This window comes from Pan paniscus, chromosome 10 (genome assembly GCF_029289425.2).
Source record: "Pan paniscus chromosome 10, NHGRI_mPanPan1-v2.0_pri, whole genome shotgun sequence".
Lineage (NCBI taxonomy): Eukaryota > Metazoa > Chordata > Mammalia > Primates > Hominidae > Pan > Pan paniscus.
In genome coordinates this window covers 50,412,541-50,438,889 of record NC_073259.2, presented here as the reverse complement: position 1 = coordinate 50,438,889, position 26,349 = coordinate 50,412,541, and the positions used below count along the sequence as shown (strand labels likewise).

At 38.4% G+C, this 26,349-nt stretch overlaps 2 protein-coding genes across 9 annotated transcripts in view; one reads left to right on the top strand and one right to left on the bottom strand.

Moving 5' to 3' along the window:
• Nucleotides 1-24,284, bottom strand: part of PUS7L (pseudouridine synthase 7 like) — a 37,648-nt gene extending 13,364 nt beyond the window's left edge. Inside the window, exons 1-7 of one of the 5 annotated variants that reach the window (XM_003825740.5) lie at nucleotides 24,186-24,284; nucleotides 19,802-20,727; nucleotides 13,910-14,069; nucleotides 10,995-11,187; nucleotides 7,405-7,503; nucleotides 3,259-3,340; nucleotides 1,330-1,610 (exon numbers count right to left, since the gene is read on the bottom strand). In XM_003825740.5, the coding sequence (XP_003825788.1) occupies nucleotides 1,330-1,610; nucleotides 3,259-3,340; nucleotides 7,405-7,503; nucleotides 10,995-11,187; nucleotides 13,910-14,069; nucleotides 19,802-20,727; nucleotides 24,186-24,205 (1,761 nt within the window). In that variant the 5' untranslated portion in view covers nucleotides 24,206-24,284. Of the gene's footprint in view, nucleotides 1-1,329; nucleotides 1,611-3,258; nucleotides 3,341-7,404; nucleotides 7,504-10,994; nucleotides 11,188-13,909; nucleotides 14,070-15,002; nucleotides 16,692-19,801; nucleotides 20,728-23,751 lie in introns of those variants that run through there. The other 4 variants (XM_003825741.6, XM_008951074.4, XM_034935998.3 and 1 more) reach the window with 4 other exon arrangements.
• A 34-nt stretch (nucleotides 24,285-24,318) lies between these two features.
• IRAK4 (interleukin 1 receptor associated kinase 4) overlaps nucleotides 24,319-26,349 on the top strand; it is a 30,676-nt gene continuing 28,645 nt past the window's right edge. The window contains exon 1 of one of the 4 annotated variants that reach the window (XM_003825742.4): nucleotides 24,319-24,472. The gene's annotated coding sequence lies outside the window, so the exon portion shown is untranslated. Of the gene's footprint in view, nucleotides 24,473-25,307; nucleotides 25,442-26,349 lie in introns of those variants that run through there. The other 3 variants (XM_003825743.4, XM_034935999.3, XM_034936000.3) reach the window with 3 other exon arrangements.

The window sequence follows — 26,349 nt, the reverse complement described above, 5'->3', positions numbered from 1 at the left end:
GGAGGCTCACGCCTGTAATCCCAGCACTTTGGGAGGCCGAGGCGGGCGGATCACGAGATCAGGAGATCGAGACCATCCTGGCTAACACGGTGAAACCCAGTCTCTACTAAAAATACAAAAAAATTAGCCAGGAGTGGTGGCAGGCATCTGTAGTCCCAGCTACTTGGGAGGCTGAGGCAGGAGAATGGCGTGAACCCGGGAGGCAGAGCTTGCAGTGAGCCGAGATCGCGCCACTGCACTCCAGCCTGGGCGACAGAGCGAGACTGTCTCAAAAACATAAAAAAACAATAATAATAATAATAAATAAATAAATAAAAAGTAAAACTGGACAAGGAGGAAATGGAAGGACCAAGCTTTATAATATAAACTATATTATAACTTCACTAATATAAATGTCTCTAAGACATTGTTAAGAGGAAATTATGAATCATATTTAGATAAAATCACATTTCTATAAAAGAAATACACACATTACATTGTTCCATATACCATTTTAAAAATCATATTCCTTCTCCTCTCCGTATTTTAAGTTTTGAGTCTCTAAGTCCTACCTTTTCTTTTCTCGGTGTTAACTAATAGAATAAAAATAGATTTTCAATGGATATTTATGTGAAAACATACAGAAAGGTCTAGAAAGACACATAACAAACAACAGAGGTTGAGTCTCTGGAGGAAGCACAGGGAATCACATTAGGACGCTAGCAGGGATGGCAGCCTCATCTGTAATGTTTTTATTTTTATTTTTAGGCACAGTCTCGTTCTGTTACCCTGCCTGGAGCGCAGTGGCGCGATCTCGGCTCACTGTGACCTCCGCCTCCCAGGTTCAAGAGAGTCTCCTGCCTCAGCCTCCTGAGTAGCTGGGATTACAGGCGTGCGCTATCACACCTGGCTAATTTTTGTATTTTAGTAGAGATGGGGCTTCACCATGTTGGTCAGGCTGGTCTCAAACTCCTGACCTCGTGATCTGCCCGCCTCGGCCTCCCAAAGTGCTGGGATTACAGGTGTGAGCCACCATGCCTGGCCTTGATTTTTATTTTTATGGGCTGTTTTGTGCATTATTTGTGTAATCTTTTTTAAAATGGGTTTTTTAAAGGAAGCTTTACTACCTATATATCTTTCACTCCATACCACTATTTTTATCTTTCCATTTACCAACATGTGTTAAGCCTAAACTGACAGCAGACTTGAAGCAGGAGATAAGTAAATATAAGTACAAATAGATAAATAAATTACATGTATGTTTAAAGTGTTTCTATAATCAGGGCTTTTGAAAATTCATGTTCTGGTATAGTAACTATTCTTGGAAAACTCTGATGGAATGATACTTACTTTACTATTTGGGAAATTCTCGTCATCAATGTCTTCATCCAAACAGACCAAATCACCCTGCACTACTCTTGCTCCATAGGTTTCAAGTCTGTAAGATACTGCCTCATTCCAAATTTTGCTGGTATATGCGTGAACATAGAATATGCGCATGGAATGGGGTAAAGAGAACCATGCCTGGATACAACCTTCCTTGGTCATGCCAAAGCGGTGCAATGCCTCCAACAATGCTCTCTCACGCACTTTGAATTCAGGCATCAATGAAAGTGTGCCTTTAGCATCCTCTGAAACAAAAGGTAAATCAGGTATAGTTAGCCACTTTTATTTAAAGGCCAGTTATAAAGGCTTTTGTTCTAATCTCAAACTGAGGCAATGAACATGGGTATTAAGATGATATTCAACACTTTCAGTTAAACCTAGCTACACTTGAAGAGCTTTAAAAAAAAATAATAAGCATAATATGGCCCTACTTTCACTTTCCCTGCTATTAAAAAAAAAAAAAGCCAAGAATCCAACATTAGTAACAGCTTACTAAAGTCCCTTACTTCAGAATAGAGATAATCTAATGAAGTTATTCACAGGACTGTTAAAACAAAATCAAACAAACAAACAAAAAACCTAAAGGATTAAATAATTTAATTGCTGAGCTAGCAGAGGCTTGGGTTTTTTAAAGAGCTATTCTGGACATAAACACAGAATTTTTTTACTAAGAAAGGGTTGAGATCTGGAGCCTTCAGGCACACTATTATGCCTCACAAATGCACTTTGAAATGTAGATGACTGGAATCTACCACAAAGATGCTTATTCACGTATGGCCTTGGAATTGGCATTGAAATAGATGTACCAGGTGTTTCTTATGCATATGAATGTTTAAGAATCATTGCCATAAGGAAATTATCATCTCGGGACTCTACAACAGACACAAACAAGTCACTTTGAATTTTCCTTATTATTACTTAAATTACTCATAAGAGTTAGAAGTGTCCACACTGTTTACACATTGTGGTATGGCACAAAAATACTACTTTCCTGTGAATAGCTGCACATATGTAATATGTACATAATTAAAAATAATAAATATTTGAAAACTGACATCCTTTATTTCAATATAAGTGAAATTCAGTATGTCGGTCAGATATCTGAATGAATCTGAAGTGGTGTGCTTGCTGTTTTTATTATTTAAATAAAGGTAATATTTAAAATATTATAAATAATATTATTTAAATAAAGGTAATATTTATCTGTATGTAGTACACGCGAGGCATTATTCCAAGGGCATATCTAAATCTCATAATACTCTTTTAGGTACTGTGATTTGCTTCAATTTACAGATAAGGAAACTAACACAATGATGTCAAATCACTTGCACAAAATCATACAGTTGGGAAGTATTAAAGTTGAGAGTTAACCCCATGCAGTCTGACTCAAGCCATACTCATAACCACTTTTCCTTAGTGGTTTTCATCAAGCATTCTATATGTATTCCATCATATTGACCTAACGTTTTAAAAACTGACAGGGCTAATTGGCAGCTAGAATGAAAATAATGTGTAAAGTTTGGAATATCATAAATGAACTTTTATTTATTTGTGTTTGTATCTCTCCCAGCTGCAATTAATTATATTGCCATCAGTGCCAGATTCGAATTTGGAACTCTCTCTTCAGAGGATTTCAGCCAAGAAAAACTAAGAAACTATTTCTCCCATTGCCCCTACCCCTAGACAAGACTTAGCATAGACAAAAAAACTTCCAAATCTGACCAAAAACGAAGTGAGTGCCTAAGTCATGTAATAAAAGTGTTCAGTATGTAATATACTATAATTTATTTCTTATCACATTTATGTTACAATAAATGCTCTCCTGCTGATAAAACATTTATAGTGTGTATCTGTATCTGCATGGTTATGTACAGGATAAAGAAACGTAAATACCAGTTTGAAGAAAATACTTCTTTGCTCTATTTACAGGATCATCCAAGTCTTCTGGTGTAAGAAACAATTTTATGGCTTTCATCTTAAAAAATCAAGCAAGTGAACATGCGTTAATGAAAATGTCAAATTACTTTCTTAAAAAAAAGATGCAAATTCTCTAGCATCCTAAAAGAATAGGGATTTAATAATTATACTTGATGCTGCAATTTTCTCTTTAGGCTTGCAAAAATTAAACAGACAATGTTAAATGTAGAAATAAGCCTTCTGCATGAAATAATTTTATATATAGGTTTAAAATATTATGGACTGAAAAAAGTATTTCCCTATCACTTCCATAATTCTACTTTTGTCATTTTTTTAAAATATTAAAGTTAAAATGTATTGACATTCTTAGTAAGGTGTAAGAATTCTGAAAAGCTTAGGCTAAATGTATTAAACCCTTATTTTTAAACTGTTTCCAAAAGCAAAAAAATTAGCAAGTATTATAAATAGTAAAACTTTTTTGCAGTCATTTCAGGTTCTTAACAACCCACCAGAAGAAGCACCAAGAAAACCCAGCATATTTCCTAAGACAGTGAAAACCGAGCCCCTTCTGGCCTAAAAATAAATATTAAATAGTTCTTTAATATTTAAATAGATGTGTTTGAAAATATTTAATATTTAAATGGCTGGAGTAGAAGTAAAATTAAACTAATGTTTGTATTGTTACAGAAGAAAAAAGAAAAAAAAAAAGGGCAAATGAAAAAGGAAGACAATGTCCAGATCAAAGAGTTAAATATGGACACAAGAAATGCAAGCAGCTGTAAAGTGAAAGATCAAGAACCACTCTGAGGGCTCAGAAGTAGAAACTAGTGAACTCCAAAAGCAACCCTCAAAGAAAAACAAAAAAACAAGAAAGATTTTAAGTATCCAACTTACCTGAGTCAAAAAAGGGAAGAAGAAAAGAAGTAGCTCTGAAGATGTAGAATGCCTCGCTCCCAGAGCAAAAGTAAAGAAAATCGCTCAGAAAGACAACATTAAAAAAAGAAGCCTCAGAAGTTTCCAAAGAAAACACAGCTATAACTTTCAGGTTAGGATTAAATGAATTAAAGTTATGTTTCACCCATTTCACAGCCACAAATATCTTTTTTGTTTGTTTTTTTGAGACGGAGTCTCGCTCTGTCACCCAAGCTGGAGTGCAGTGGCGCGATCTTGGCTCACCGCAACCTCTGCCTCCCGGGTTCAACCTATTCTCTTGCCTCAGCCTCCTGAGTAGCTGGGACTACAGGCGCCCACCACCACGCCCGGCTGATTTTTGTATTTTTAGTAGAGACAGGCTTTACCATATTGGCCAGGCTGGTCTCGAACTCCTGACCTTATGATCCTCCTGCCTCAGCACAAATAACTGGCTTTTTTATTTCTCAAGACTTAGAAGTCCTTGAAGAACAAAAGGATGCTGGAAATATAAAAGATGGTTCTCCCTTAAAACTAAAAAGGATTCATAAGACAAAAGATAAAGAGAGACATAAAATTGGAGAAGAGGTTATATTGAGAGTACTATCAAAGTAAGTACACAGTATAAATTCTATTGTCATTGGCAATTGACAGACAACCTAGAGTTCTGTCATCCTTTATCTCTATTATTGAGCCAAGAACACAAGGGTAAAATAATGGCATAAATTTCAGACTGGACCAACACACATGACAAAAATAGGAAAGTAGCAAGCAGAGGGGAATGGCAAGCCCTTAATTTCATTTGTGCTCTCAATTTCCTAAATTCTTTGGACTTAAAAATAATTGCCAAAATCTTAATGAAAAAGTTGCCAAATTTAATATTTTAAATCCTAAATGATTAAAAGATGTTCCTTTTTTAAAAAATAGTATCTACTAGTTTATGTATTTTATCACTGTCTTTAGCACTGGGATTTATTTCTAAAGCCGTGTCTTAGAGTAGGAAAGGATCTTAAATAGGTCATTTGACCCAATTTCCCACTCAATTTTCCTTTACAGCATTCATTTATTCAAACAAATATTATTAGGTATCTGCCACATGCTAGGTACTGCATAGGGTATTAGGGACAGAGCATTGAGTAAAAGAGTCATGGTCTCTGTTCAACTAAAACTTTCTGCCTACTGACAAAATTAAATAAGCAATAACAATAAAATATAATAAAACTTAAGATGGGAAGCCCAAGATGATTCAGGATCACAAAATAAGAGGAATTCACTTTTTCTTGGGGAGTAGAATGAGAATATTTAAACTGAGACCTAAAGAATATACAGGTTGGGGAGGGGGTGCTTCAGGCAAAGGAAAGAAGATATAGCTTTTTAGCTGCAGGAACCAGCCTCTAAGATGGCCCCCAATGCTCTCCATCACTTGGTCTTCACACATGGAGTAGTCCTCTCCCACACTTATCAGGGTTGGTCTCTGTGGCCAGAAGACAGAAGAAGTGAAAGTATGCCACTTCTGAGACTAGGTTATAAAAGACACTGTGGTATCTGTTTTCTCTCTCTCTCTCCTTTGCATCCTTGGACTTATCTCTCTAGGAGAAGCCATGCCACAAATAGTTTTAAGCAAGAAAATAAAGTCTCCTGCCAACAACCACGAGCATGACCTTGGAAGCAGATCCTCCATCCTGGTCAAGTCTTCAGAGACTACACATCCGGGCCAATTGTGTGACTGCAGCCTCACAAGAAACCCTGATCCAGAGCCACTCAGCTAAGCTGCTCCCAAATTCCTGACTCTCAGAAACTGAGATAATAAATGCTTGTTGTCTTCAACCACCACGTTTTGGGGTAATTTGTTACACAGCAATAATTGATTATTACTACTAAAGCAAAATTTTTTAAAAATTCAAGAGCATGTAATATGAGGTTTGAAAGAGGTAGAGGGGTAGCCATCCAGCTTTTGCTTAAATGTTATGAGAAACAGGACATTCCAGTTATTTGAACAATTGTTAAGAAAAAGTCTTTCTTATGCTGGACTACAAGTCCCTTAAATATCTAGCCCATCCCATCTATGGACGCTTGTCTGGCACTGTACTAGCTGCCTTCACAAAAGTTCTTTCATTTGATTCTCAGAAAAATCTTGTGACATACATGCTATCACCATTTTACAGATAAGGAAACCGAGGCTTGGAAAAGTTAAGCAACTTGGAAAAGTTAAGTACCTACAGTAACACATGTGACAAATGGCAGAACTCAAGTAGAATATCTGCTGCATCCAACAGGCCCCAAACTATTAAGTTCTTCTGTATGACAAAATTTTAAACATTTTACAAGTTAATTTTCAGAGTTTATTCTAGACTGAAGAACCACTGCTGAGGTAAACATTTCTAGACTCTTTATTATATCAGTTATATTCCAGTTGCTAAAATCTCCTTTGAAATGTGAAACCCAGAACTAATTATAGATTTGCAGATGTGGTCTAAATCATCAGCTCTGAACATTATTTGATATGTAAGATGATGTTCAATGCACTACGCTTCTCACAAAATCTTTTACTGTTTCTTTCTCTTCCACTCAAGAAATCATATTAGAACACAGGTGAGTGAACAAGATACTATCATAAGAATAATCTTGCATTTGTTCAAATATATAATTTTTATAGTTTTATAGTTTTCCTCCATTATGTGCACTCCATTTTAGTGTAAAAATATGTAATTATATATAAAAAATATAAATTAAAAGTAGATATACACACATACACTTTTAATATTTCAGCAAATGCAGCTTCTTAGTTGTAACATGCATTTTTAGCTTCATTTTGAACTAGTCAGATTTTGTTTTCAAATTTACTGCTCCCCTTTTAGTCTCTGGACTCGTGGATTCCTATCTTTTATATGATCTGATATCTGATTTCTGGGATTGTAGGGTCAAAATTTCCTCTAAATCTTCTATTCAGTTCACTAAAATTGGAAAGTGATGGTCATTTCTGTGTCAAATCTCAAACATGTACTAACCACAAGGACACTCACACAGTTGGCTTTCTTGTAATGTGATATCAAGGACAGAGCAGCAGCTTACTAAATGTTCAGTGATGTAATATATTTGGTATGGGTGTGTTTACACGGATTTATATGCTAGAGTTAAGACAGTAAGGAGCTGGATTATGTAGTAAGTATAATTGACAGAAACAGATAAGATTACATTTTTCAAAATCCATACCATTTCATTCTTCAGCAAAGCTAGTCCAATTTGGTCTGTGTGAACTTTCCTTCCCTTCCCAAATCTCTGTGGTCCGTAGTAATTCACAAAGCCTTTTTTCTATGTATACAAAATAATCAACAAATTAAGAGTCCATAAATACAATTATGTGTCAAAATACACAATTGAATTTTTCTCTTCATAATTATTTTAACAGAATAACTCTGTAATCAGCAGTATACACATAGGGACCAAATGGTCTGAAAAATGCTGTAAATTAACGAAAAGGAAAGAAAACACAGAATTAGAAGTTAGAACATAAAACCAATGAAGAGAACTTTAAAAATATGTCAGCTTTCCATTCATGTTACTGAGGGATTTCCTGGGATGTGAGATTTTCAGTGTTAAAGCCAGAAAAGTTCTGGGCTTCCAAAATGAGTTGATCACCTAGTACCAAGATCTGATCCCTACTCTGATGCTGTTTCTTATTTTGAGACTCTTCAGCTGTCTGGAGATGTCGGGAGTCAAGAACAGGCTCACTTTCAAACCCCACATATCCTGGCTCTTTTCTACATAACGTTCGTTCTTTAGTTCATCTCAGTTTCTTAAAGGCTGACCTGAGACAATGGAGTCACTTCAGCAGTACTCTACCGGTCCAGCTATTCCAGCACCTGGAACAGTCTGTATTCCAGGGGAAGAATACAGACTTCACTTCCTGCTGGAGGTGAACCATACGGGCCATGTTTTAAAACTGTCACATTACTCAGAAGAAATAGAAAACTGTAACATACTACCGCAACCATTAAAGAAATTGGTCAGTCATTAAACATGTGCTCATAAAGAAAACACCAGGCCCAGACAGTTTCTTGAAAGACAAGAGTCCTCCACACTTACTTTATGAGGAGAGTATGCATTTATTCAGTCAACAATTATTATTGAATACCAACTCAAGAACTTTTTAATAAAAGATGCTGAGCCAATTTGTTATCAGCATGGTACAAAAGCAATTGCATCTTTATCTCATGTCATTTAAAAAATTAATTGCAGGTCAGGCGCAGTGGCTCACACCTGTAATCCCAGCACTTTGGGAGGCCAAGGCGGGCAGATCACGAGCTCAGGAGATGGAGACCATCCTGGCTAACACGGTGAAACCCTGTCTCTACTAAAAATACAAAAAATTAGCTGGGCGTGGTGGCGGGCACCTGTAGTCCCAGCTACTCAGGAGGCTGGGGCAGGAGAATGGCGTGAACCCGGGAGGGGGAGCTTGCAGTGCGCCGAGATCGTGCCACTGCACTCCAGCCTGGGTGACAGAGCGAGACTCCGTCTCAAAAAAAAAAAAAATTAATTACAGATAGAATAAGTACTCCCTGAATTAAATCTCATAAATATTTTTAGTTATTTCAAATTTGAAAAAATAACATAAGATGACGTCCTAGAGTAACCAGAAGAGTTTTAAATTAACCCTTCAAAGTACTTAGATATAACAAAAGGTTTATAACAGAGATATAACCCCTTGAAACAAAACTTCAAAGACTCCTTATTTTCAGGGTTTCTCAATTCCTTTCTCACATCATAAGAACTAATGGAAGTTGGCTACAACAAAGATTGTTTCTAATGGGAATTTTGTAATAGGCAGCTGTATGTTCATAAATAACAAATGAAAGACAGGAAATAAATGCTACCAGAGTTCAAAGAAACTTCTACCTTTTTTAAGATATATCATTTTAGTAACAGTTTTTGAGGAAAAAAAAGTAGAATTTTAGGTGGGTCAAGGAAAACGAAGGTAAAACAACATATGATATGGTTTGGCTGTGTCCTCACCAAATCTCATCTTGAATTGTAATCCCCACAATTCCCACGTCATGGGAAGGACCCGGTGGGAAGTAATTGAATTATGGGGTCGGTTTTACCCCATGCTGTTCTCATGAGAGTGAGTTCTCACGATAGTGATTTCTCACGAGATCTGATGGTTTTATAAGTGTCTGGCATTTCCCCTGCTGGCATTCATTCTCTCTCCTGTCACCCTGTGAAGAGGTGCCTTCTGCCATGATTGTAAGTTTCCTGAGGCCTCCCCACCTATACGGAACTGTGAGTCAATTAAAGCACTTTTCTTCATAAATTGCCCAGTCTCAGGCATTTCTTCATAGCAGCATGAGAATGGACTAACAAAACATATAAAGAGTATATAATCAGATAACTTCCATATACAGATGAAAGTGCTGGATTTAAAAGATCTTTAGTTGGAAGATATTTTCCTAACTACAAGGCAGATTAATAACCAGTTTTTGTTTGTTTTCCTGTTGGACAGGTATAAAATTGTGTAAAAAGGTCTTTGTGGTCAGAAACTTGAATCAGTGTTTCTCGGTACTGGCTCTAAAGTACAGTCACCTAAGAAGTTTTTCAAAAATAAGTACTAATGCCTAACCTGCATCCCCAAATGTTCTTTTTTAATTGGTTCAGGAGTAGATATCAATGGGTGAAATTTTTTGAAAGCTCCTCAGGTTGAGAACTACTCATTTAGATCAGGGGTTAGCAAACTACTATAGCCCACAAATGAAACCTGGTCCAACACCTGTTTTTGTAAATAAAGTTTTATTGGAACACAGCCATGTTCATTCACTTATATATTGTCCGTGGCTGCTTCCATACAATGGCAGTAGATTAGTTGCAAGAGGAACCATATGTCTAAAAGGTCAAAAATATTTATTATCTGGCCCTTTACAGTATAAAGTTTGCTGATGTCTAGATGATCTAAGATGGTCTAGTCTTGAAAGCTATAGTTGTATGTGCACATTTAAATGTCAGGAAAATGTCATTTAGAAACTTATGCTAAGTAATTTTTTACTGTAAAACATAAAGTTTATGATATGTTTGGCTGTGTCCCCACCCAAATCTCATCTTGAATTGTAGTTTCCATAATCCCCACTTGTCATGGGAGAGACCCAGTGGGATTGAATCATAGAGGTTGTTACTCCCATGCTATTCTCATGATAGCGAGTGAGTTCTCACAATATTTGATGGTTTTATAAGGGGCTTTTCCTCCTTTGCTTGGCACTTCTCCTTCCTGCCACCATGGGAAGAAGGATATGTTTGTTTCCCTTTCCACCATGATTATGAATTTCCTGAGGCATCCCCAGCCATGCTGAACTGTGAGTCAACTAAACCTCTTTCCTTCATAAATCAACCAGTCTCAGGTATGTCCTTACTAGCAGCGTGAGAATGGACTAATACAGTGTGTGTGATTTATAATGTGTATACATCAAAATTTCCAAAAAATAAATTCCCCTGACTAAATACTACTCTATATAGCAGATGCTTAAAAAAAATCTCTCTTATGAATGTAGATTGTCCCCTCTTCTCTAGAGGACACCATATCCTGCATTTTTAAAATTGTGTTTACATATTTTGTTTTGTTTAAATACAAAAATGTATTAAGCTGAAAATAAAATATAAGCCAAATGGCCCTAATTATCACTTTAGAAAATAATTAATCACTTTTAAAAATCCCATAAAAAGGTACAAAAGAAAAAGAAGTTTCCCCTCTTGCCTCAGTGTAGAGAAAGAGACTATGAAGGTTTCCCTGGATGCCTTTTAAAATTAAGTTTTCTTACCTTAACATTTTCTATTGCTTCCATAATTCTCTCCCTCAGGTTTGCAGAATCATTTATTTGTTTTTTTAAATTTCTAATGACAATATCAAAGTGATTTCCTTTGAGCTGACCAAGTCTCAGGGAATCATCTACAGACCGAATATTAAAGACATTCATTCTTTTCTTTTCAATTTCTTTTTCAATATTTTTCAACCTGTAAGTAATAAATCATATAAACTCAGTTAAATTTTACATTTAAAAATTATTTTAAAATAAGGTTTTAAGTGGCAGTTGCCAAGCAACCCCTTATATGAGAATACTAATACAATTTTTTAAGAATATTCTAAAGTTAATGTTATTTCACCAAATGTGTGCTTAATACCCATTATTATAGGATTGCATTAACAGAACTATTTTAAAAACTTGAACATATATTACTAATGTTATCACTCTTCCTATGTAGGCCTTCTGACTTCTCCTTAGCTCGAGTGACAGAAGCTCCTAGCAGTTCTCCTGATCTTCCTGTCCCCAACTCTGCTCCTTTCCTTCTCAGTCTCTTTACCCAACATTACCAAGAAAAATCACTAGCACCAGAGGATTTTCCTGAAATTCTGCTCTGACCACTTCCTTACTCAAACTTTCAATTCTTCCCAACACCTAAAGAATTAATATCTTCAATATTTTTAGAGTAACTTGTATGACCCTATAAGGGCTGATTTAAAATTTCCTTTATAGCTATATTTTCCACAGTCCTTATAGGAATTATATACATGACAGACCATTGAGTTTACTGCCCGCAAATATATCTCTAGTTTTTTGCGTCTGCTAAAATCTTACTATTACTTAAAGTGTAATTAAAATTCCAGACTTATAAGCTAAATTAAAGTAATCTCTCTTCCTAAGAGGGGAGCTTTCATCTTAAATACACTTTAACATCTAAAGTTCTTCTTTCTGCCCTATCCTGCACTTCTTGACCACAAAAGCAAAATCAAACACTTTTTTTGTCCCCCACATAAGAGCTTAGAAGCACTCAGAAGAGTCTACTTGCACATAGTGGATACTTAAACATGCGTTAACTAAGAATTAATATATCGATATTACATTAATTAGGCTGAATTTTGACCCAATTATTCACATTTTGAAGTTTATCTTAAGGAAATTATAAGTTACAGATTTAAGTATAAGAATATTACTCATGGTATTATTTACAGTGAAAAGCTGGAAAGAATTTCAATTTTCAAAAACAGGGAATGTTAAACAAATTAGTCTATATGATAGACATAATTTATTTCATGACATAAATTTTCATCTAACAATATTATTTTATTTTATAAAGTAAAATATAAACTGTATATGCAGTATGATTTTCATATATATAATAAATGTTGGCTGGGTGAAGTGGCTCATGCCTGTAATCCCAGCACTTTGGGAGGCTGAGGCGGGTGGATCATCTGAAGTCAGGAGTTCGAGACCAGCCTGGCCAACATGGTGAAACCCCATCTCTACTAAAAATTCAAAAATTAGCCAGGCATGGCGGTGGGCGCCTGTAATCCCAGCTACTCGGGAGACTGAGGCAGGAGAATCGCTTGAACTTGGGAGGTAGAGATTGCAGTGAGCCAAGATTGCACGTAGCACTCCAGCCTGGGCAACAAGGGCAAAAATCCATCTCAAAAAAATAATAAATAATAAAAAAAAGTTTCTGTGTGATGTAGTCTCTGAAAAAGGTCTAGAGAGACACAGAGAAAAATGTTATTGCAGTTATTTATTTTTGTTTATTTTTTTGAGACAGAGTCTCGCTCTGTCGCCCAGGCTGGAGTGCACTTGCATGATCCCTGCTCACTGCAACTCCCACCTCCCTGTTCAAGCAATTCTCCTGCCTCAGCCTCCCAAGTAGCTGGGATTACAGGCGCACGCCATCACATCCAGCTAATTTTTTATATTTTTGGTAGAGATGGGGTTTCACCATGTTGGCCAGGCTGGTCTCGAACTCCTAACCTCAAGTGATCCGCCTGCCTCAGTCTCTCAAAGTACTGGGATTATAGGCGTAAGCCACCGTGCCCAGCCTATTGCAGTTATTTCTGAGTAGTAGGCTTACCAGTAACTTCATTTTTAAAAAACGTTTTTCTATTTTCTATAATAAATATATGTCTTTTACAGTAACAAAAAATATTTGTAAAATTTGATTAAGCTGACGGAGACTAAATTTGAGTACTTTACATTCTATTTCATGAGGATTTATTTTAAATGTAAGGATCCACGATAATAAAGGCATAATATAATTAATTAGGAAAACATGATTTACGAGACACTTTTCTGAATATAAATGCATATTTGAATGCAGTACAGGATGTTTAGAAACAACTTAGACAATTTAAATCTTCCACTTCTCAAAGTTTCTATCCTAAAATTTCTTATATTTTCAATGTAAACTTAAGACATAGCTCTATTTAGAAGATAATTATGAATATAGAATGTGCTGTTCAATAAGCATGTAATCAGTGAATATTGATAGTGAGGTTAATATGCTCCCAGTATTATTCTGAGCTTTCGATCTCATACGTATTTGTTGGATGAAGTATGAAAGTAAAGTTCAGTCTTTTTCTTTTTTTTTTTTTTTTGAGACGGAGTCTCGCTCTGTCGCCCAGGCTGGAATGCAGTGGCGCTATCTCTGCTCACTACAAGCTCCACCTCCCGGGTTCACGCCATTCTCCCGCCTCAGCCTCCCGAGTAGCTGGGATTACAGGTGTCTGCCACCACGCCCGGCTAATTTTGTTTTTGTATTTTTAGTAGAGATGGGGTTTCACTGTGTTAGCCAGGATGGTCTGGATCTCCTGACTTCGTGATCTACCTGCCTCGGCCTCCCAAAGTGCTGGGATTACAGGTGTGAGCCACCGCGCCCGGCCAAAGTTCAGTCTTATAAAGTAATATCTTATTACCTCTCTGGAGTCACTTTTCTAACAACCATTGCTTGATAGGTGATGGCTTTCTTGTCTTTAAGGCCTGCATAACTAAAATCCGAAGGAATAACACCAAGTTTGATAGCTAAAAAACCAATCGCTTCAAACATTTCCAGGTTTTCCTTTCGTAGGGTAAAAGCTGAAACAAAAAAAAAACTTAGATCACAAAAAAAGCAGCTACCATACATCAATTACATTCTTAGCTAACAGATTAGTATAATAAATCAAACTATTAATCTAAGGAGTTTTGTTGTTGTTGTTGTTGTTTTGAGATGGAGTGTCACTCTGTCACCAGGCTGCAGTGCAGTGGCGCAATCTAGGCTCACTGCAACCTCTGCCTCCCGGGTTCCAGTGATTCTCCTGCCTCAGCCTCCTGAGTACCTGGGACTACAGGTACACACCACCACGCCCAGCTAATTTTTGTATTTTTAGCAGGGATGGGGTTTCACCACGTTGGCCAGGATGGTCTCGATCTCTTGGCCTCGTGATCCACCTGCCTCGGCCTCCCAAAGTGCTGGGATTACAGGCGTGAGCCACCGTGCCCAGCCGTAAGGAGTACTTTTTAATGAAAATATAAAATCAGCATGATAGATTTCAGCTGTTATTTTTAAACTGCTGGTTGGCTCATTGAAGGCTTACAGGCAAAAAATTCCAAATTCCTTAATTTGGTATTCATATCTGGCCCAAATCCACTTTTCCTGTCTCCAAGTGCACCACTTCCCTTCACATATCCTGTAACCCTGCCACAGAGAACTTCTTGTAATCCCTGGATTAACTACAGCCTTCAACAGTTTTGTACTTTCGTACATTTAAGTCCTCTGTCTAAAACATGTGTTCCCCTTGTATGTTCATTGCAGCGCTATTCAGAATACCAAAGACATGGAATCAACCTACGTGCCCAACAACAGTGGATTTGATAAAGAAAATGTAGCTGGGTACTGTGGATCATGCCTGTAATCTCAGCACTCTGGGAGGCTGAGGCAGATGGATTTCAAGAGCAAACAATCTAAGACCAGGCTGGGCAACATATGGAGACCCCATCTCTACAAAAAATTAAAAAGTTAGCAAACACCTGTGGTCACAGCTACCCAGGAGGCTGAGGTGGGACGACTGCTTGATCCTAGGAGGTCGAGGCTGTAGCAAGCCACGATGGTGCCACTGCACTCCAGCCTGGGTGAAAGAGCGAGACCCTGTCTCAAAGAAAAAAAAGTGGTACATATACACCATGAAATACTACACAGCCATTAAAAAGACAATCATGCCCTTTGCAGCAACATGGATGCAGCTAGAGGCCGTTATCCTAAGTGAATTAACAAAGGAACAGAAAACCAAACACCTCATGTTCTCACTTATAAGTAGGAGCTAAACACTGGGTACACATAGACATAAAAATGGAAACAATAGACACTGGGGTCTATAAGAGGTAGGAGGGAGGAAGGGCAAAAAGGCTGAAAAACTACCTATTGGGTACTATGCTCACTACCTGGGTGATGGGTTCCATCGTACCCCAAATCTCAGCACCACACAATATACCCTTGTAACAAACCTGCACATGTACCCCCTGAAACTAACATAAAAATTAAAAAATAAAATGTGTTCCTTCCATTTATTATTTGTCTTACTTCTATGCATTCTTGAAGGTCCAACAGCAGCAGCCATTCGCCCTAACAATTTTGGACATGTCATTCAAAAAGCTCAGCAATTTAAAAGAAATCCCCAGCTTGTTTGAGATATCAGTTTGTTGCTGATACTAGCCTAGGTGGATAAGCATTTTTTTGCCCATAAAGATTTAGAATTTAGTATAGAAATATATTTAAGAAAATCAAATCCATGATATTGTATTAATATTAATCTGTATCTACATAAAAGTTTATGCACTTGAATGTTTAAGAGAATGAAACTTGTAGTTCCAATTTAAAATATTTAATTGATTTAATTTGTCTTTTTACATTGAATCTTATTTAAGTTAGTAAGCAATATGGGAACATTTACAAAATCTTAAGGGTCACTAAATTTATAAGTTTAATGTATAAGATTTATAACATTTTCTTAATTACTTAGAACAATTACATATTTAAAAACAAAGTCAATTACACTGAATTTTAAAATTCAATTTTAGAGACTTCCACTTTGAGCCCTGTTGGAATAACTGATACCAGATGACCTCCCACTGTAAACAAATAGAACACTGAACAAAACATATGAAACAGACATCTTTAGAGACTGGCAAATAGGTACCACAAAACTGTAATCTAAAAGAAAAGAAAAACAAATGAGGGGAGTCCTAAAATACTCTAATTTTCTGCCTAGAAGTACATTCTGGAACATAGCACAGACAGAATCCAGGTAGAGCACAGGAGTTTTGCTGAGTTAAGAGGGTAGATATTGGAATTCAGGAAGGCTGAGTGGGCTGGAATTCACAGGGAGAGTACCTGATAAGACAAAGCTTTGTAGAGAAGAAGTTCCAGAAATCTACATAAATCGTTCCTTGAGTTTGTTGCTGATCAGTAATTTATGCATGTCTACGGTTAAATGCTATGTATTATTTATTGTTGTGTAACAAGTCACTTCAAATCTTAGTGGCTTACAATATTCATTTATCTCCTGTAGTTTCTGTGGATCAGGACTTCAAGAACTCTTTGGTTTGGTGGTTCCAGTTCAGGCTCTCCTGAGGTTGCATGCAGTTAGATGTGGCTAGGGCTGCAGTTATTTATTTATTTATTTTTAATTTATATATATATATATATATTATTATACTTTAAGTTCTAGGGTACATGTGCACAACAGGCAGGTTTGTTACATATGTATACATGTGCCATGTTGGTGTGCTGCAACCATTAACTTGTCATTTACATTAAGTATATCTCCTAATGCTATCCCTCCCCACTCCCCCCACTCCACAACAGGCCCCAGTGTGTGATGTTCCCCTTCCGGTGTCCAGGTGTTCTCATTGTTCAATTCCCACCTATGAGTGAGAACATGCAGTGTTTGGTTTTTTGTCCTTGCGATAGTTTGCTGAGAATGATGGTTTCCAGCTTCATCCACGTCCCTACAAAGGACATGAACTCATCATTTTTTATGGCTGCATAGTATTCCATGGTGTGTATGTGCCACATTTTCTTAATCCAGTCTATCATTGTTGGACATTTGGGTTGGTTCCAAGTCTTTGCTATTGTGAGTAGTGCTGCAATAAACATACGTGTGCATGTGTCTTTATAGCAGCATGATTTATAATCCTTTGGGTATATACCCAGTAATGGTATGGCTGGGTCAAATGGTATTTCTAGTTCTAGATCCCTGAGGAATCGCCACACTGTCTTCCACAATGGTTGAACTAGTTTACAGTCCCACCAACAGTGTAAAAGTGTTCCTATTTCTCCACATCCTCTCCAGCACCTGTCACCTGTTTCCTGACTTTTTAATGATCGCCATTCTAACTGGTGTGAGATGATATCTCATTGTGGTTTTGATTTGCATTTCTCTGATGGCCAGTGATGATGAGCATTTTTTCATGTATCTGTTGGCTGCATAAATGTCTGCTTTTGAGAAGTGTCTGTTCATATCCTTTGCCCACTTTTTGATGGGGTTGTTTTTTTCTTGTAAATTTGTTTGAGTTCTTTGTAGATTCTGGATATTAGCCCTTTGTCAGATGAGTAGATTGCAAAAATTTTCTTCCATTCTGTAGGTTGCCTGTTCACTCTGATGGGCTGCAGTTATTTAAAAGCCTGAAAGAAACTGGAGGATCCATTTCCAAAGGGGCTCATTTACGTGGCTGGAAGGTTGGTACTGGCTGTTGGCATGAAGCTCTAGTTCCTGTCCAAAGGGCTGTTTGAGTATCCTCGCAGCACAGCAGCTGGCTTTCCCCAGAGTGAGCAATCCAAGAACATGACAAGAAGTGTAATACTTTTATGACCTAGCCTCAGAAGTCACCTCACATCCACATTCTCCCTCAAATTCTTTCCAAGTTCCAAGGCTGAATGCTTCCAAAGTAAATATCATGTGTGCTTTACTGACCATTATATCCCATCCACTGGCAGACAAATGGGTAAGCAAAATGTGGCATACACCTACCATGGGGTATTATTCAGCCTTAAAAGGGAAGGAAATTCTAACACATGCTACAACATGGATGAATCTCGACATACTAAGTGAAATAAGCCCATTACAAAAAGACAAATACTGTATGATTCCACTTATATGAGACACCTAGAGTTGTCTAATCCATAGAGACAGAATGAAAAATGGTGGTTCCCATTTTTCAGAACTGGAGAGGAGGAAGAATTGTTTAATAAATATGGAGTTTTAGTTTGGGATGGTGAAAAAATTCTGGAGATGAATGGTGGTGAGGGATGTACAACCATGTGACTGTCCTCAATGCCACTGATACTTAAAAATGGTTAAGATGGTACATTTTATGTTATGTATATTTTAATGTAATTTAAAATTAAAAATAAAAGGTTTTTCGAACCATCATTCCTCCTTTTAACATATGCCTCCAACTATTCACAACTTCAGAAAAGTGAATTTAAACTAATATATAAAGTTCTATAATTTTTTTACTCATTAACCCAAATTAATATTGTTAGAATTTCAAGTAGTATAAGATAAATAAGAATTCCTAGAGCTGCTTAAATCACTCACCAGCAATTCCTCTTTCTACAAGTAAAGCTAGTATTGTTTTTCCTTCAAAATGGATATATCTGTTAACACTTACTATATGCCTAATATTAAGTAACTATTACATAGTAAACAATTTCATTATTTCATTTAATCCTTCGAATATCATTGTGAGTCAGGCTTTCCTATTACCCTATTTTTCAAGTACAACCAAAAGTTATGAATTATTAAGTAACTTGCCCAAGGTATTATTCTTCCCATTTTTACATTTGTGAAATCAAATCTTAAAGATGTTAAAAATTTCATAAGTCTTTTTGTGAACTAAAAGTCATAATATCAAATCAAACCCACATAGTTCCAAGGTCCAAACTCTTTTCATTTGCTCCTGTAGTCCCTACATGGCACCATCCTATTTCTGTGTCACTGTGCAAATTTAGGTTCCTGGTTTTATCTTAAAATATCTTGCTAAATAAATTTATTAAATATGATCATCTGAAACAGTTCCCATCCTTCAAGTAGAATTGAGGCCAATTAAACCTAGTCAGCTGGACTTTTACAGTGAGAGTTCATCAGTTCCAGCCACCATGGGAATTAAACACAGACCCTAAAACAGTGATTCTCAAAACGTAGCAGACCAGGAAAAAACACTGCCTGGAAATCTGTGAAAGCCCCAGAATCAGAAACTGAGAATGGGGCTCTGAAATCTGTTTTAACAAGAACTTTTGATGATTATATGCATGCTAAAGTTTCAGAACATCTTGTCTAAAGACCAGCAGGACCAAGTTTTCAGGTTCCCTACCTTGGGTAGGGAAATATAATTTGTTTTGGATTACAGAGTATCTCTTCACTTTCCCAAGCACAGTAAATATATTCTTCTAGTCTCTAAAAACTTAATTTTAATTGAGATGACTTCCAAAATATGAAATCAAGATTTAACTTCAATAAAACTTATTAAACACAAACCAACTGCTTCAACTTTATACATTTGTGAATAGGCTAATATAAATGCCTAGGTTATCAGTAAGGCTAATTTTTAAATTCAGTGTAATTTAAAAGGTTTTATCATCTTCTAGTAAGTAACAGAATAAATAAGAATTCCTAGAGTTGCTTAAATTGCTTATCAGCAATTCCTCTCCCTAAAGGTAAATCATATATTCTTTCCAATCTCTCTAGCCAAGTCTGTTCAATTCATTTTCACAATTTTAAATTTAGCTAAGCTTATCCAAGAAAATGGATGATGATTTATTAAATTACCTGTATATATAACTTTTCCTTCTTGGCATTCAGAAAGAGGCCTTTTCCCACGTTTGTGTGCTTTTTCCCGAAATCTTACTGTTACCACCACATTCGGATTACCAGCACTGCAATTCATTTCAGAAAAAGATTTGGTTTCCACAAGGTTTCCAAACTTTTTGTTGACAAAATGGTGGACAGCTTTTCTGTGGTCTTTGTTTGTATCAGGTTTAAAGGTAAATTTGGAATTTTCTTTCTTTGCATCCAAATATTTAAAAAAGTCAAATGCTTCCTCTTCAGATACCAAATGACAAAGTTCTTTATACTCAAGATTTGGTTTTACAACAATTTCACTGTTTTTTCCTACAGTTATTAAAAATGGAAATTTCTGCCTAATGGCACTGTGTAAACTAGCCCTCTGGTTTTTGTCAAGGATTCTGCCTATTGAGAATTCAGGAGGTAGTCCAATTAGCTCTGTTTTAGAAAGCCACTTCTCTCTTACATCACAGGCAAAATTATTCAGTAACTCATGAGTTTTTTCATCCAAAAAGGAGCTTAAAACATCAGCTTTTTCTTCACATTTGGAAGTTCCATCAACGATAGTATCTTCCTTTTCTGAACCAGACTGATGATTTTGGTCACCATCAGTGTACTTAATCAAAGTATGAACTTCTTGGTTTCTTCCATCTTCTAAGGACAGATTTTGAAGATCTAGTTTTGGTTTTTTGGGAAAATTATTTGGCTCAAGTTGTATTTCACTAATCTTGAAAATAGGCTCATCGATGGTCTTATTAACTAACTGTCCCTGTTCATCAATTTCAATAACAATAAAGTCACTTGGTGAGCTTTTTATAGTGCCATGAAATCCAACATGATCATTAAAGAAACACAAAGAACTAAACCTGATTCTATAATCTGTATCTTCTTCCATTCTTCTATAACAGTGCCTAGAAAACAAAACAAAGAGGTGGTTAGTTAACAGAAAGAGAAGTTATGGATGACCAAATAGGAATAGGTTTGCAGGATTTAGTTAATTCTGTCTCTCTTTTAATTCTGAGTCTTCTTAAATGGTATCATTAACTTAATTTATAACTATATGTACTTCCTGTGTACTTTGACTCTCCTATACCAAGCTGAATTAATAGGCAAACTATTTCTGGTATAGCTAAAGATTTGTTAACTTGTATCTTCACTCACTCCAGATTTGTACCTATTATCCAGGATTAAAATGAGTCAATTTTATCTTAAAAATATCATTTGTAGGCCCACAAGAAGAGGTGAGAACACAGGACTATAAAACAAAGATTTGTCCAAATTCCATTCCTGGAGCCTAAAATTTCCAGCTAATTCCAGAGAACATGTGGCTAAGTTTTCTTATATTATTAGTGGTTAGTGACAGGAGAGGTGACAAAAAGACAATAGGAAAACTGATGGGTAAATGAAGTTCTAAATACAAATTTGTGATTTGATTATATTTCAAGGTAGGATTAAGTCAGTCCTGGGCCTTCTCTAATGCCCCCATTAGGACAAATAGAAGCTTTCAAGGTTGACCCAGAGGAAAGTTCTAACTATATCATTGGCATCAGACAGAAGAAACCCTTACAGAGCTTCCTGGAAACACTATGCAAGAGAATAGTACTCTGATCTCTCACTTTTCACACAAACCCATGGCTACCATACCATATGGAGCTGCAGGAAAGATAAATTGCCCAGGGGCCCCATACTAGTGAGTTCTGTGTTTCCCCCACATTCTCCGAGTAACTTATCATCATCTGGACCATCATCTCATACCTATAATGTATTCTACTAATCTGAACCAATTTAGCAAATCACACCTTCTCAATCCTTTCCATCATGCCATATAGAAATCACTACAAATTCTCCATATCCTAATTTCCTAAGGAATATATAAGATATACTTACTTTCCTTAATTACTTAATTTCCTGTACAGTTCCCTCACTTTCTTGCCCTAATTCAAATCTGGCTATTTCTTCAGGCTGCTTCTTCTTCAGTCCTCTCAAGTAAAGGCTATTTTTTCTTTCCCACCCATCTACCTTAGGACCTGGAGGCTGTAAATATTGGTCTATGTTTGTGACTGTTCCTTGCAAGCCATTTCTTCCTCTACTACCTCCAAAAACCCCAATTCTTTTGAAGAGCCTGCCATTGGGCTTTACCATCTGCTGTCATCCTCTCTCAGATCCCCAGACAACTCTGCTTCATTCACTGATCTCTGGCTCACTACTTTCTTATCCAACATGATTTTCATGATCATCTATATGGATCATCCATTCAATGTCTTAGACCCTCAAGTCCTCAATCTCAACCTCAACCTCACACCTCTACTTCATCTTGGTCATCCACTGTCATGGTCATAACTTTGACTTTCTCATCTCCAAAAACTGCATTAACCTTAAGCATCTGATTCTTATGACTCCCAATGTCCTTTATCACACCAACTTTAATACTTCCATTCCAAAAACTTTTAGATATTGTGAAGGTCCCTAACTCCTGCTTCTATAACTAGCCCACAAACCAGCCAGAATGGTCTTAAAAGGTAAATTAAATCATATCACAATCCAGTTTAAAACCCTCTAGTCACATTTGCAATAAAATCCAAATTACTCACCCTGGCTTCCAAGGACATCTAAGATTAGGGACCCTGCTTATTCTCCAAACTCATTTGTACCTTTACCCCATTACCCACTATACTCCAGCTACTCTGGCCTTCTTCAATAGTTTTGTGCTAACTGTTCCTGTTGTTTAAATTGTTCCCTCCCCAATCATATAGCTGCATCTTTTAGGATTCATTTCCTCAGAGAAGTTTTTCCTGACCAATAATCTACAGGAACCTGCAAGTGATTCTCTTTTTTTTTGAGACGAAGTCTCACTCTGTCGCCCAGGCTGGAGTGCAGTGGCATGATCTCGGCTCACTGCAACCTCCGCCTCCCGAGTTAGAGCGATTCTCCTACTTCAACCTCCCGAGTAGCTGGGACCACAGGGGCGCGCCACCACGCCCGGCTAATTCTTGTATTTTTTTAGTAGAGATGGGGTTTCACCATATTGGCCAGGGTGGTCTTGAACTCCTGACCTCGTGATCCACCCGCCTCGGCCTCCCAAAGTGCTGGGGTTACAGGCGTGAGCCACCGTGCCCAGCAAGTGATTCTCTTTCACAAAACCCTATTTAATTTTCTGCATAGCAGTTCTAGGTAAAGTTTTTCTTTATTATTTATTGTATATCTCCTCCAAAGAGAATGTTAGTTCCACGTGAGGAGTAACCTTGTCTGCCTTATTTACTACTGATGATCACACATTTTGAACAGTGTCAAGCACATGGTAGGTCTGCAATAAATACTATTGTTAAATAAATGAAATAACTAGTACAAAATAAGAGCTGTAGGAATGAAGTGGAAGATAATTAGAAGAGGCATAATGCAAGAAGTGGCCATCTAAGTCCTCCATAGTTCAAGAGATAGAAATGAGGCAGAGACCTCACAAGTAATGTACAAACAAAACATGCAATGTGTGCAAGAAAAACAAGCAGTCCAGATACAGAGCAGTGGGGATGGGAATGCAGGGAGACTACAGTGCTGGAAAATGTAGCTGAGTTAGTACCAGATTATGGAAGATGTTGAATGCCCTGACAAGGACTTAGAATCTATTGGGTGGTCAATGGATGGCTACTGTTAGTGTTTGAGTAGAAAAGTGACACAATTCCAAAACATGCTTTTGGAATTGTAAGATGATTCTGATGGAAATGAGCAAGATGTATCCGATGGAGTAACAGTTAGAGGAGTTCAAAAACAAAACAACATGGTCAAGAACATAGCTGTAGGGATTGGCCCTGAAAGAATAATGATCTTTTCTTTCTCCCAGAAAAAAGGAGGAAGACAGACATTCTAAGCAAGTGAAACAGGTAGGGAAACTTGGGGAGAATGTAATTCCAGCATCCTGGTAGAAGAGTGGAACTGACCTGGAGGACAGCAAAGGAGCCCACGTGGCGTTAAGCCTGAAGGTGCAGTATTCCCATTCAACAGAGACTGCTGATGACAGTGGGCGGGGGAGTAGTTTGCTTGGCCGTGGTTGAGGAATTCCTTGGCGGAGGAGGGATCCTGAGAAGGTATTAGAAATACTGAACCCAGTCCTGCAGAAGCTACTAACTTCGCAGAAAACTAGGGCGTCGTTGCCCTCCAGCACGTCCAAAGGTGTCCCCGACAAGGCCAGCAGCTCTACCTGTTTCTTCTCCCTCCTGTTACTCTGCCTGTCCAAAGGCACGACACTAGTCCACGTCACCTTTCTTTGGGGGCAAAGGGTATGGATCCTCAATGCCAACCTCGTCACACCCCCCACACACACACACACACACATACAAGCCCACCATCGCGCAAGAAACTCGACCCGGTCTACCTCAGTTCAGTGGAAGGCATTCATTTGCACAACGCTGTGCGCATGCCCGGAAGCCTTAAGTGTTTCAGCCTCCGACAGGGGCGTAATTAAAGGGGCAGGCGCCCACGTAAAGACGCGCCCTACGCAATACGTGGAGTTTCTCACTTTGTGGAGCCGCCTGGAGGCGCCAAGATGAAGCCCATCGGGGAAGTGGGGCGGGGCCAACCCGGCAGGCCCCGCCCCTTCGCGGCGCTTCCTAGTTCGGCTGGTTCTTCTGTCGCCGGCTTCAGCAGCCCGCGCCCGGGCAGGTAAGGCATTCCCCGCCTTAATGCCTCGGTCAAACGTCGTCCGAGGTCCGCTTCCAGGCCTCGGCACCTCTGCCCCAGGGTTGCTGGGGTAGGTTGCGGAACGGAAATCTCTTTATCATCCGTGAGAAAAGTTAGAGAGGAAGTGGGTTCCTTGGACAGAGCTTACTCCAGAAGAAAGACTTGGATAGGTCCCCGGGAATCAAGAAGTTCGTCGGCCCTGAGGAAGAGCCTGAGGCTTGGAGGGACGTCACCCAGCTGTTCTGGGGCGCAGTCGGACCTCAAGTTTCTCACCTCTCAGGCCCTGGATTCCGTGAACCCGACTGCGAAATGAAGTCTCTTTTCCCCAGAACCAGGAAGTCAGGCCAGCACCTGACAGATGCCTGTGGCGCCAGCAGCTCGCTGAGCCTCCACACGATTGTAATTCGCTTGTTTCTCCGGCCTCCAAGCTTCCAGGGAATTAGAAAGTGGAGGCGGCTTATGGGATCAGATGAGTACATTCGCAGATGGGGGAAAAAAGTGTACCTGTCAGCTTAGAAGCCAGAGGGAGACAAAGGGATAAAAGCAAACCCTGTCCAGGTGCGGTGGCTCATGCCTGTAATCCCAGCACTTTGGGAGGCCCAGGCGGGCGGATCGCTTGAGGTCAGGAGTTCGAGACCAGCCTGGCCAACATGGTGAAACCCCCGTCTCTACTAAGATACAAAATTTAGCTGGCATAGTGGCGGGCGCCCGTAATGCCAGCTACTCCGGGGGCTGAGGCAGGAGAATCGCTTGAACCCAGGAGGCAGAGGTTGCAGTGAGCCGAGATCGTGCCACTACACTCCAGCCTGGGCAACAGAGGGAGACTCCGTCTCAAAAGAAAAAAAAAAAAAAAAAGCAAACCCTGAGAAAGCGAGAAAGCACTTTGAGCATTTAGAATGGGAACAAACGGCGCTATTAGTGCTTCAAAAACGTAACTGCCCAAGGCCCCTGGTAAGCAGAGGATACTAAAATCTGCCTTTTCCCTTTCTTGGAGTGGTCCTTGAAGAGGGCTATCGGGAAGTTCAAATTTCTTCTGTTTTCGTGCAGAGCGTTCATTTGAAGTTTGCTTTCTACCTCTCCAAACTGAGCTTCTGATATTCCAGGCCAAACTTGCTCCTTCCTCAGCCTTCTCTATCTCAGTAAATATCGGTAAACTTGGTTATGCCAAAAACCTTGGTGCTGTCTTCTCACTCTCCACATCAGCCCATAGCTTTCTATTGGCTCCACCTCAGAATCCTAGGACTTGTGCACTTGCTCTGCTACGACCCTGGTCCCAGCCTGCAGCACGTCCCACCTGGCTTATTGGTAGGCTCTCCTAAATGCTTCTTTCTTACTTCTCTGTCCTTACTCCAACATCCTTTATTCCCAGCAGCCCCAGTATCCTTCTAAGACATGAGTACAGAGCATGTCTCTTTTCTCAAAACTTCCAGCATCTACATCTCACCCAGAGGATAAACAAAGTCAATACAAAAACTCTAAGGCCCTTGAAGACCTGGCCCCTTTACGTTTCTGACCTCATCTGCTACTTGCCTGTTCCCTCCTCTGCAGTCTCACCATGTCCTTGCTGTTGCCCAGTGGGCCCACGTCCAACCTTTGCATTTACATTTCGTTTTGTCCACAAACTTTTCCCACAGATAGTCCAGTGGCTGGCTTTCTCCTTCTTTTTGACCTTTAATCAAATGACACCTTCTTATTGAGGCTTCCTGTGACTACCATATTTATAATTACAACCTTTTCTCTATTTCGTTTTGTTCTTTCATTTCACTTGGCACCATCTAACATACTGTAGAGTTTATTTATTTGCTTATTGCCTTCCTTCCTCCATTAGAATATAAACTCCATGAATTCAGGTTTTGGTT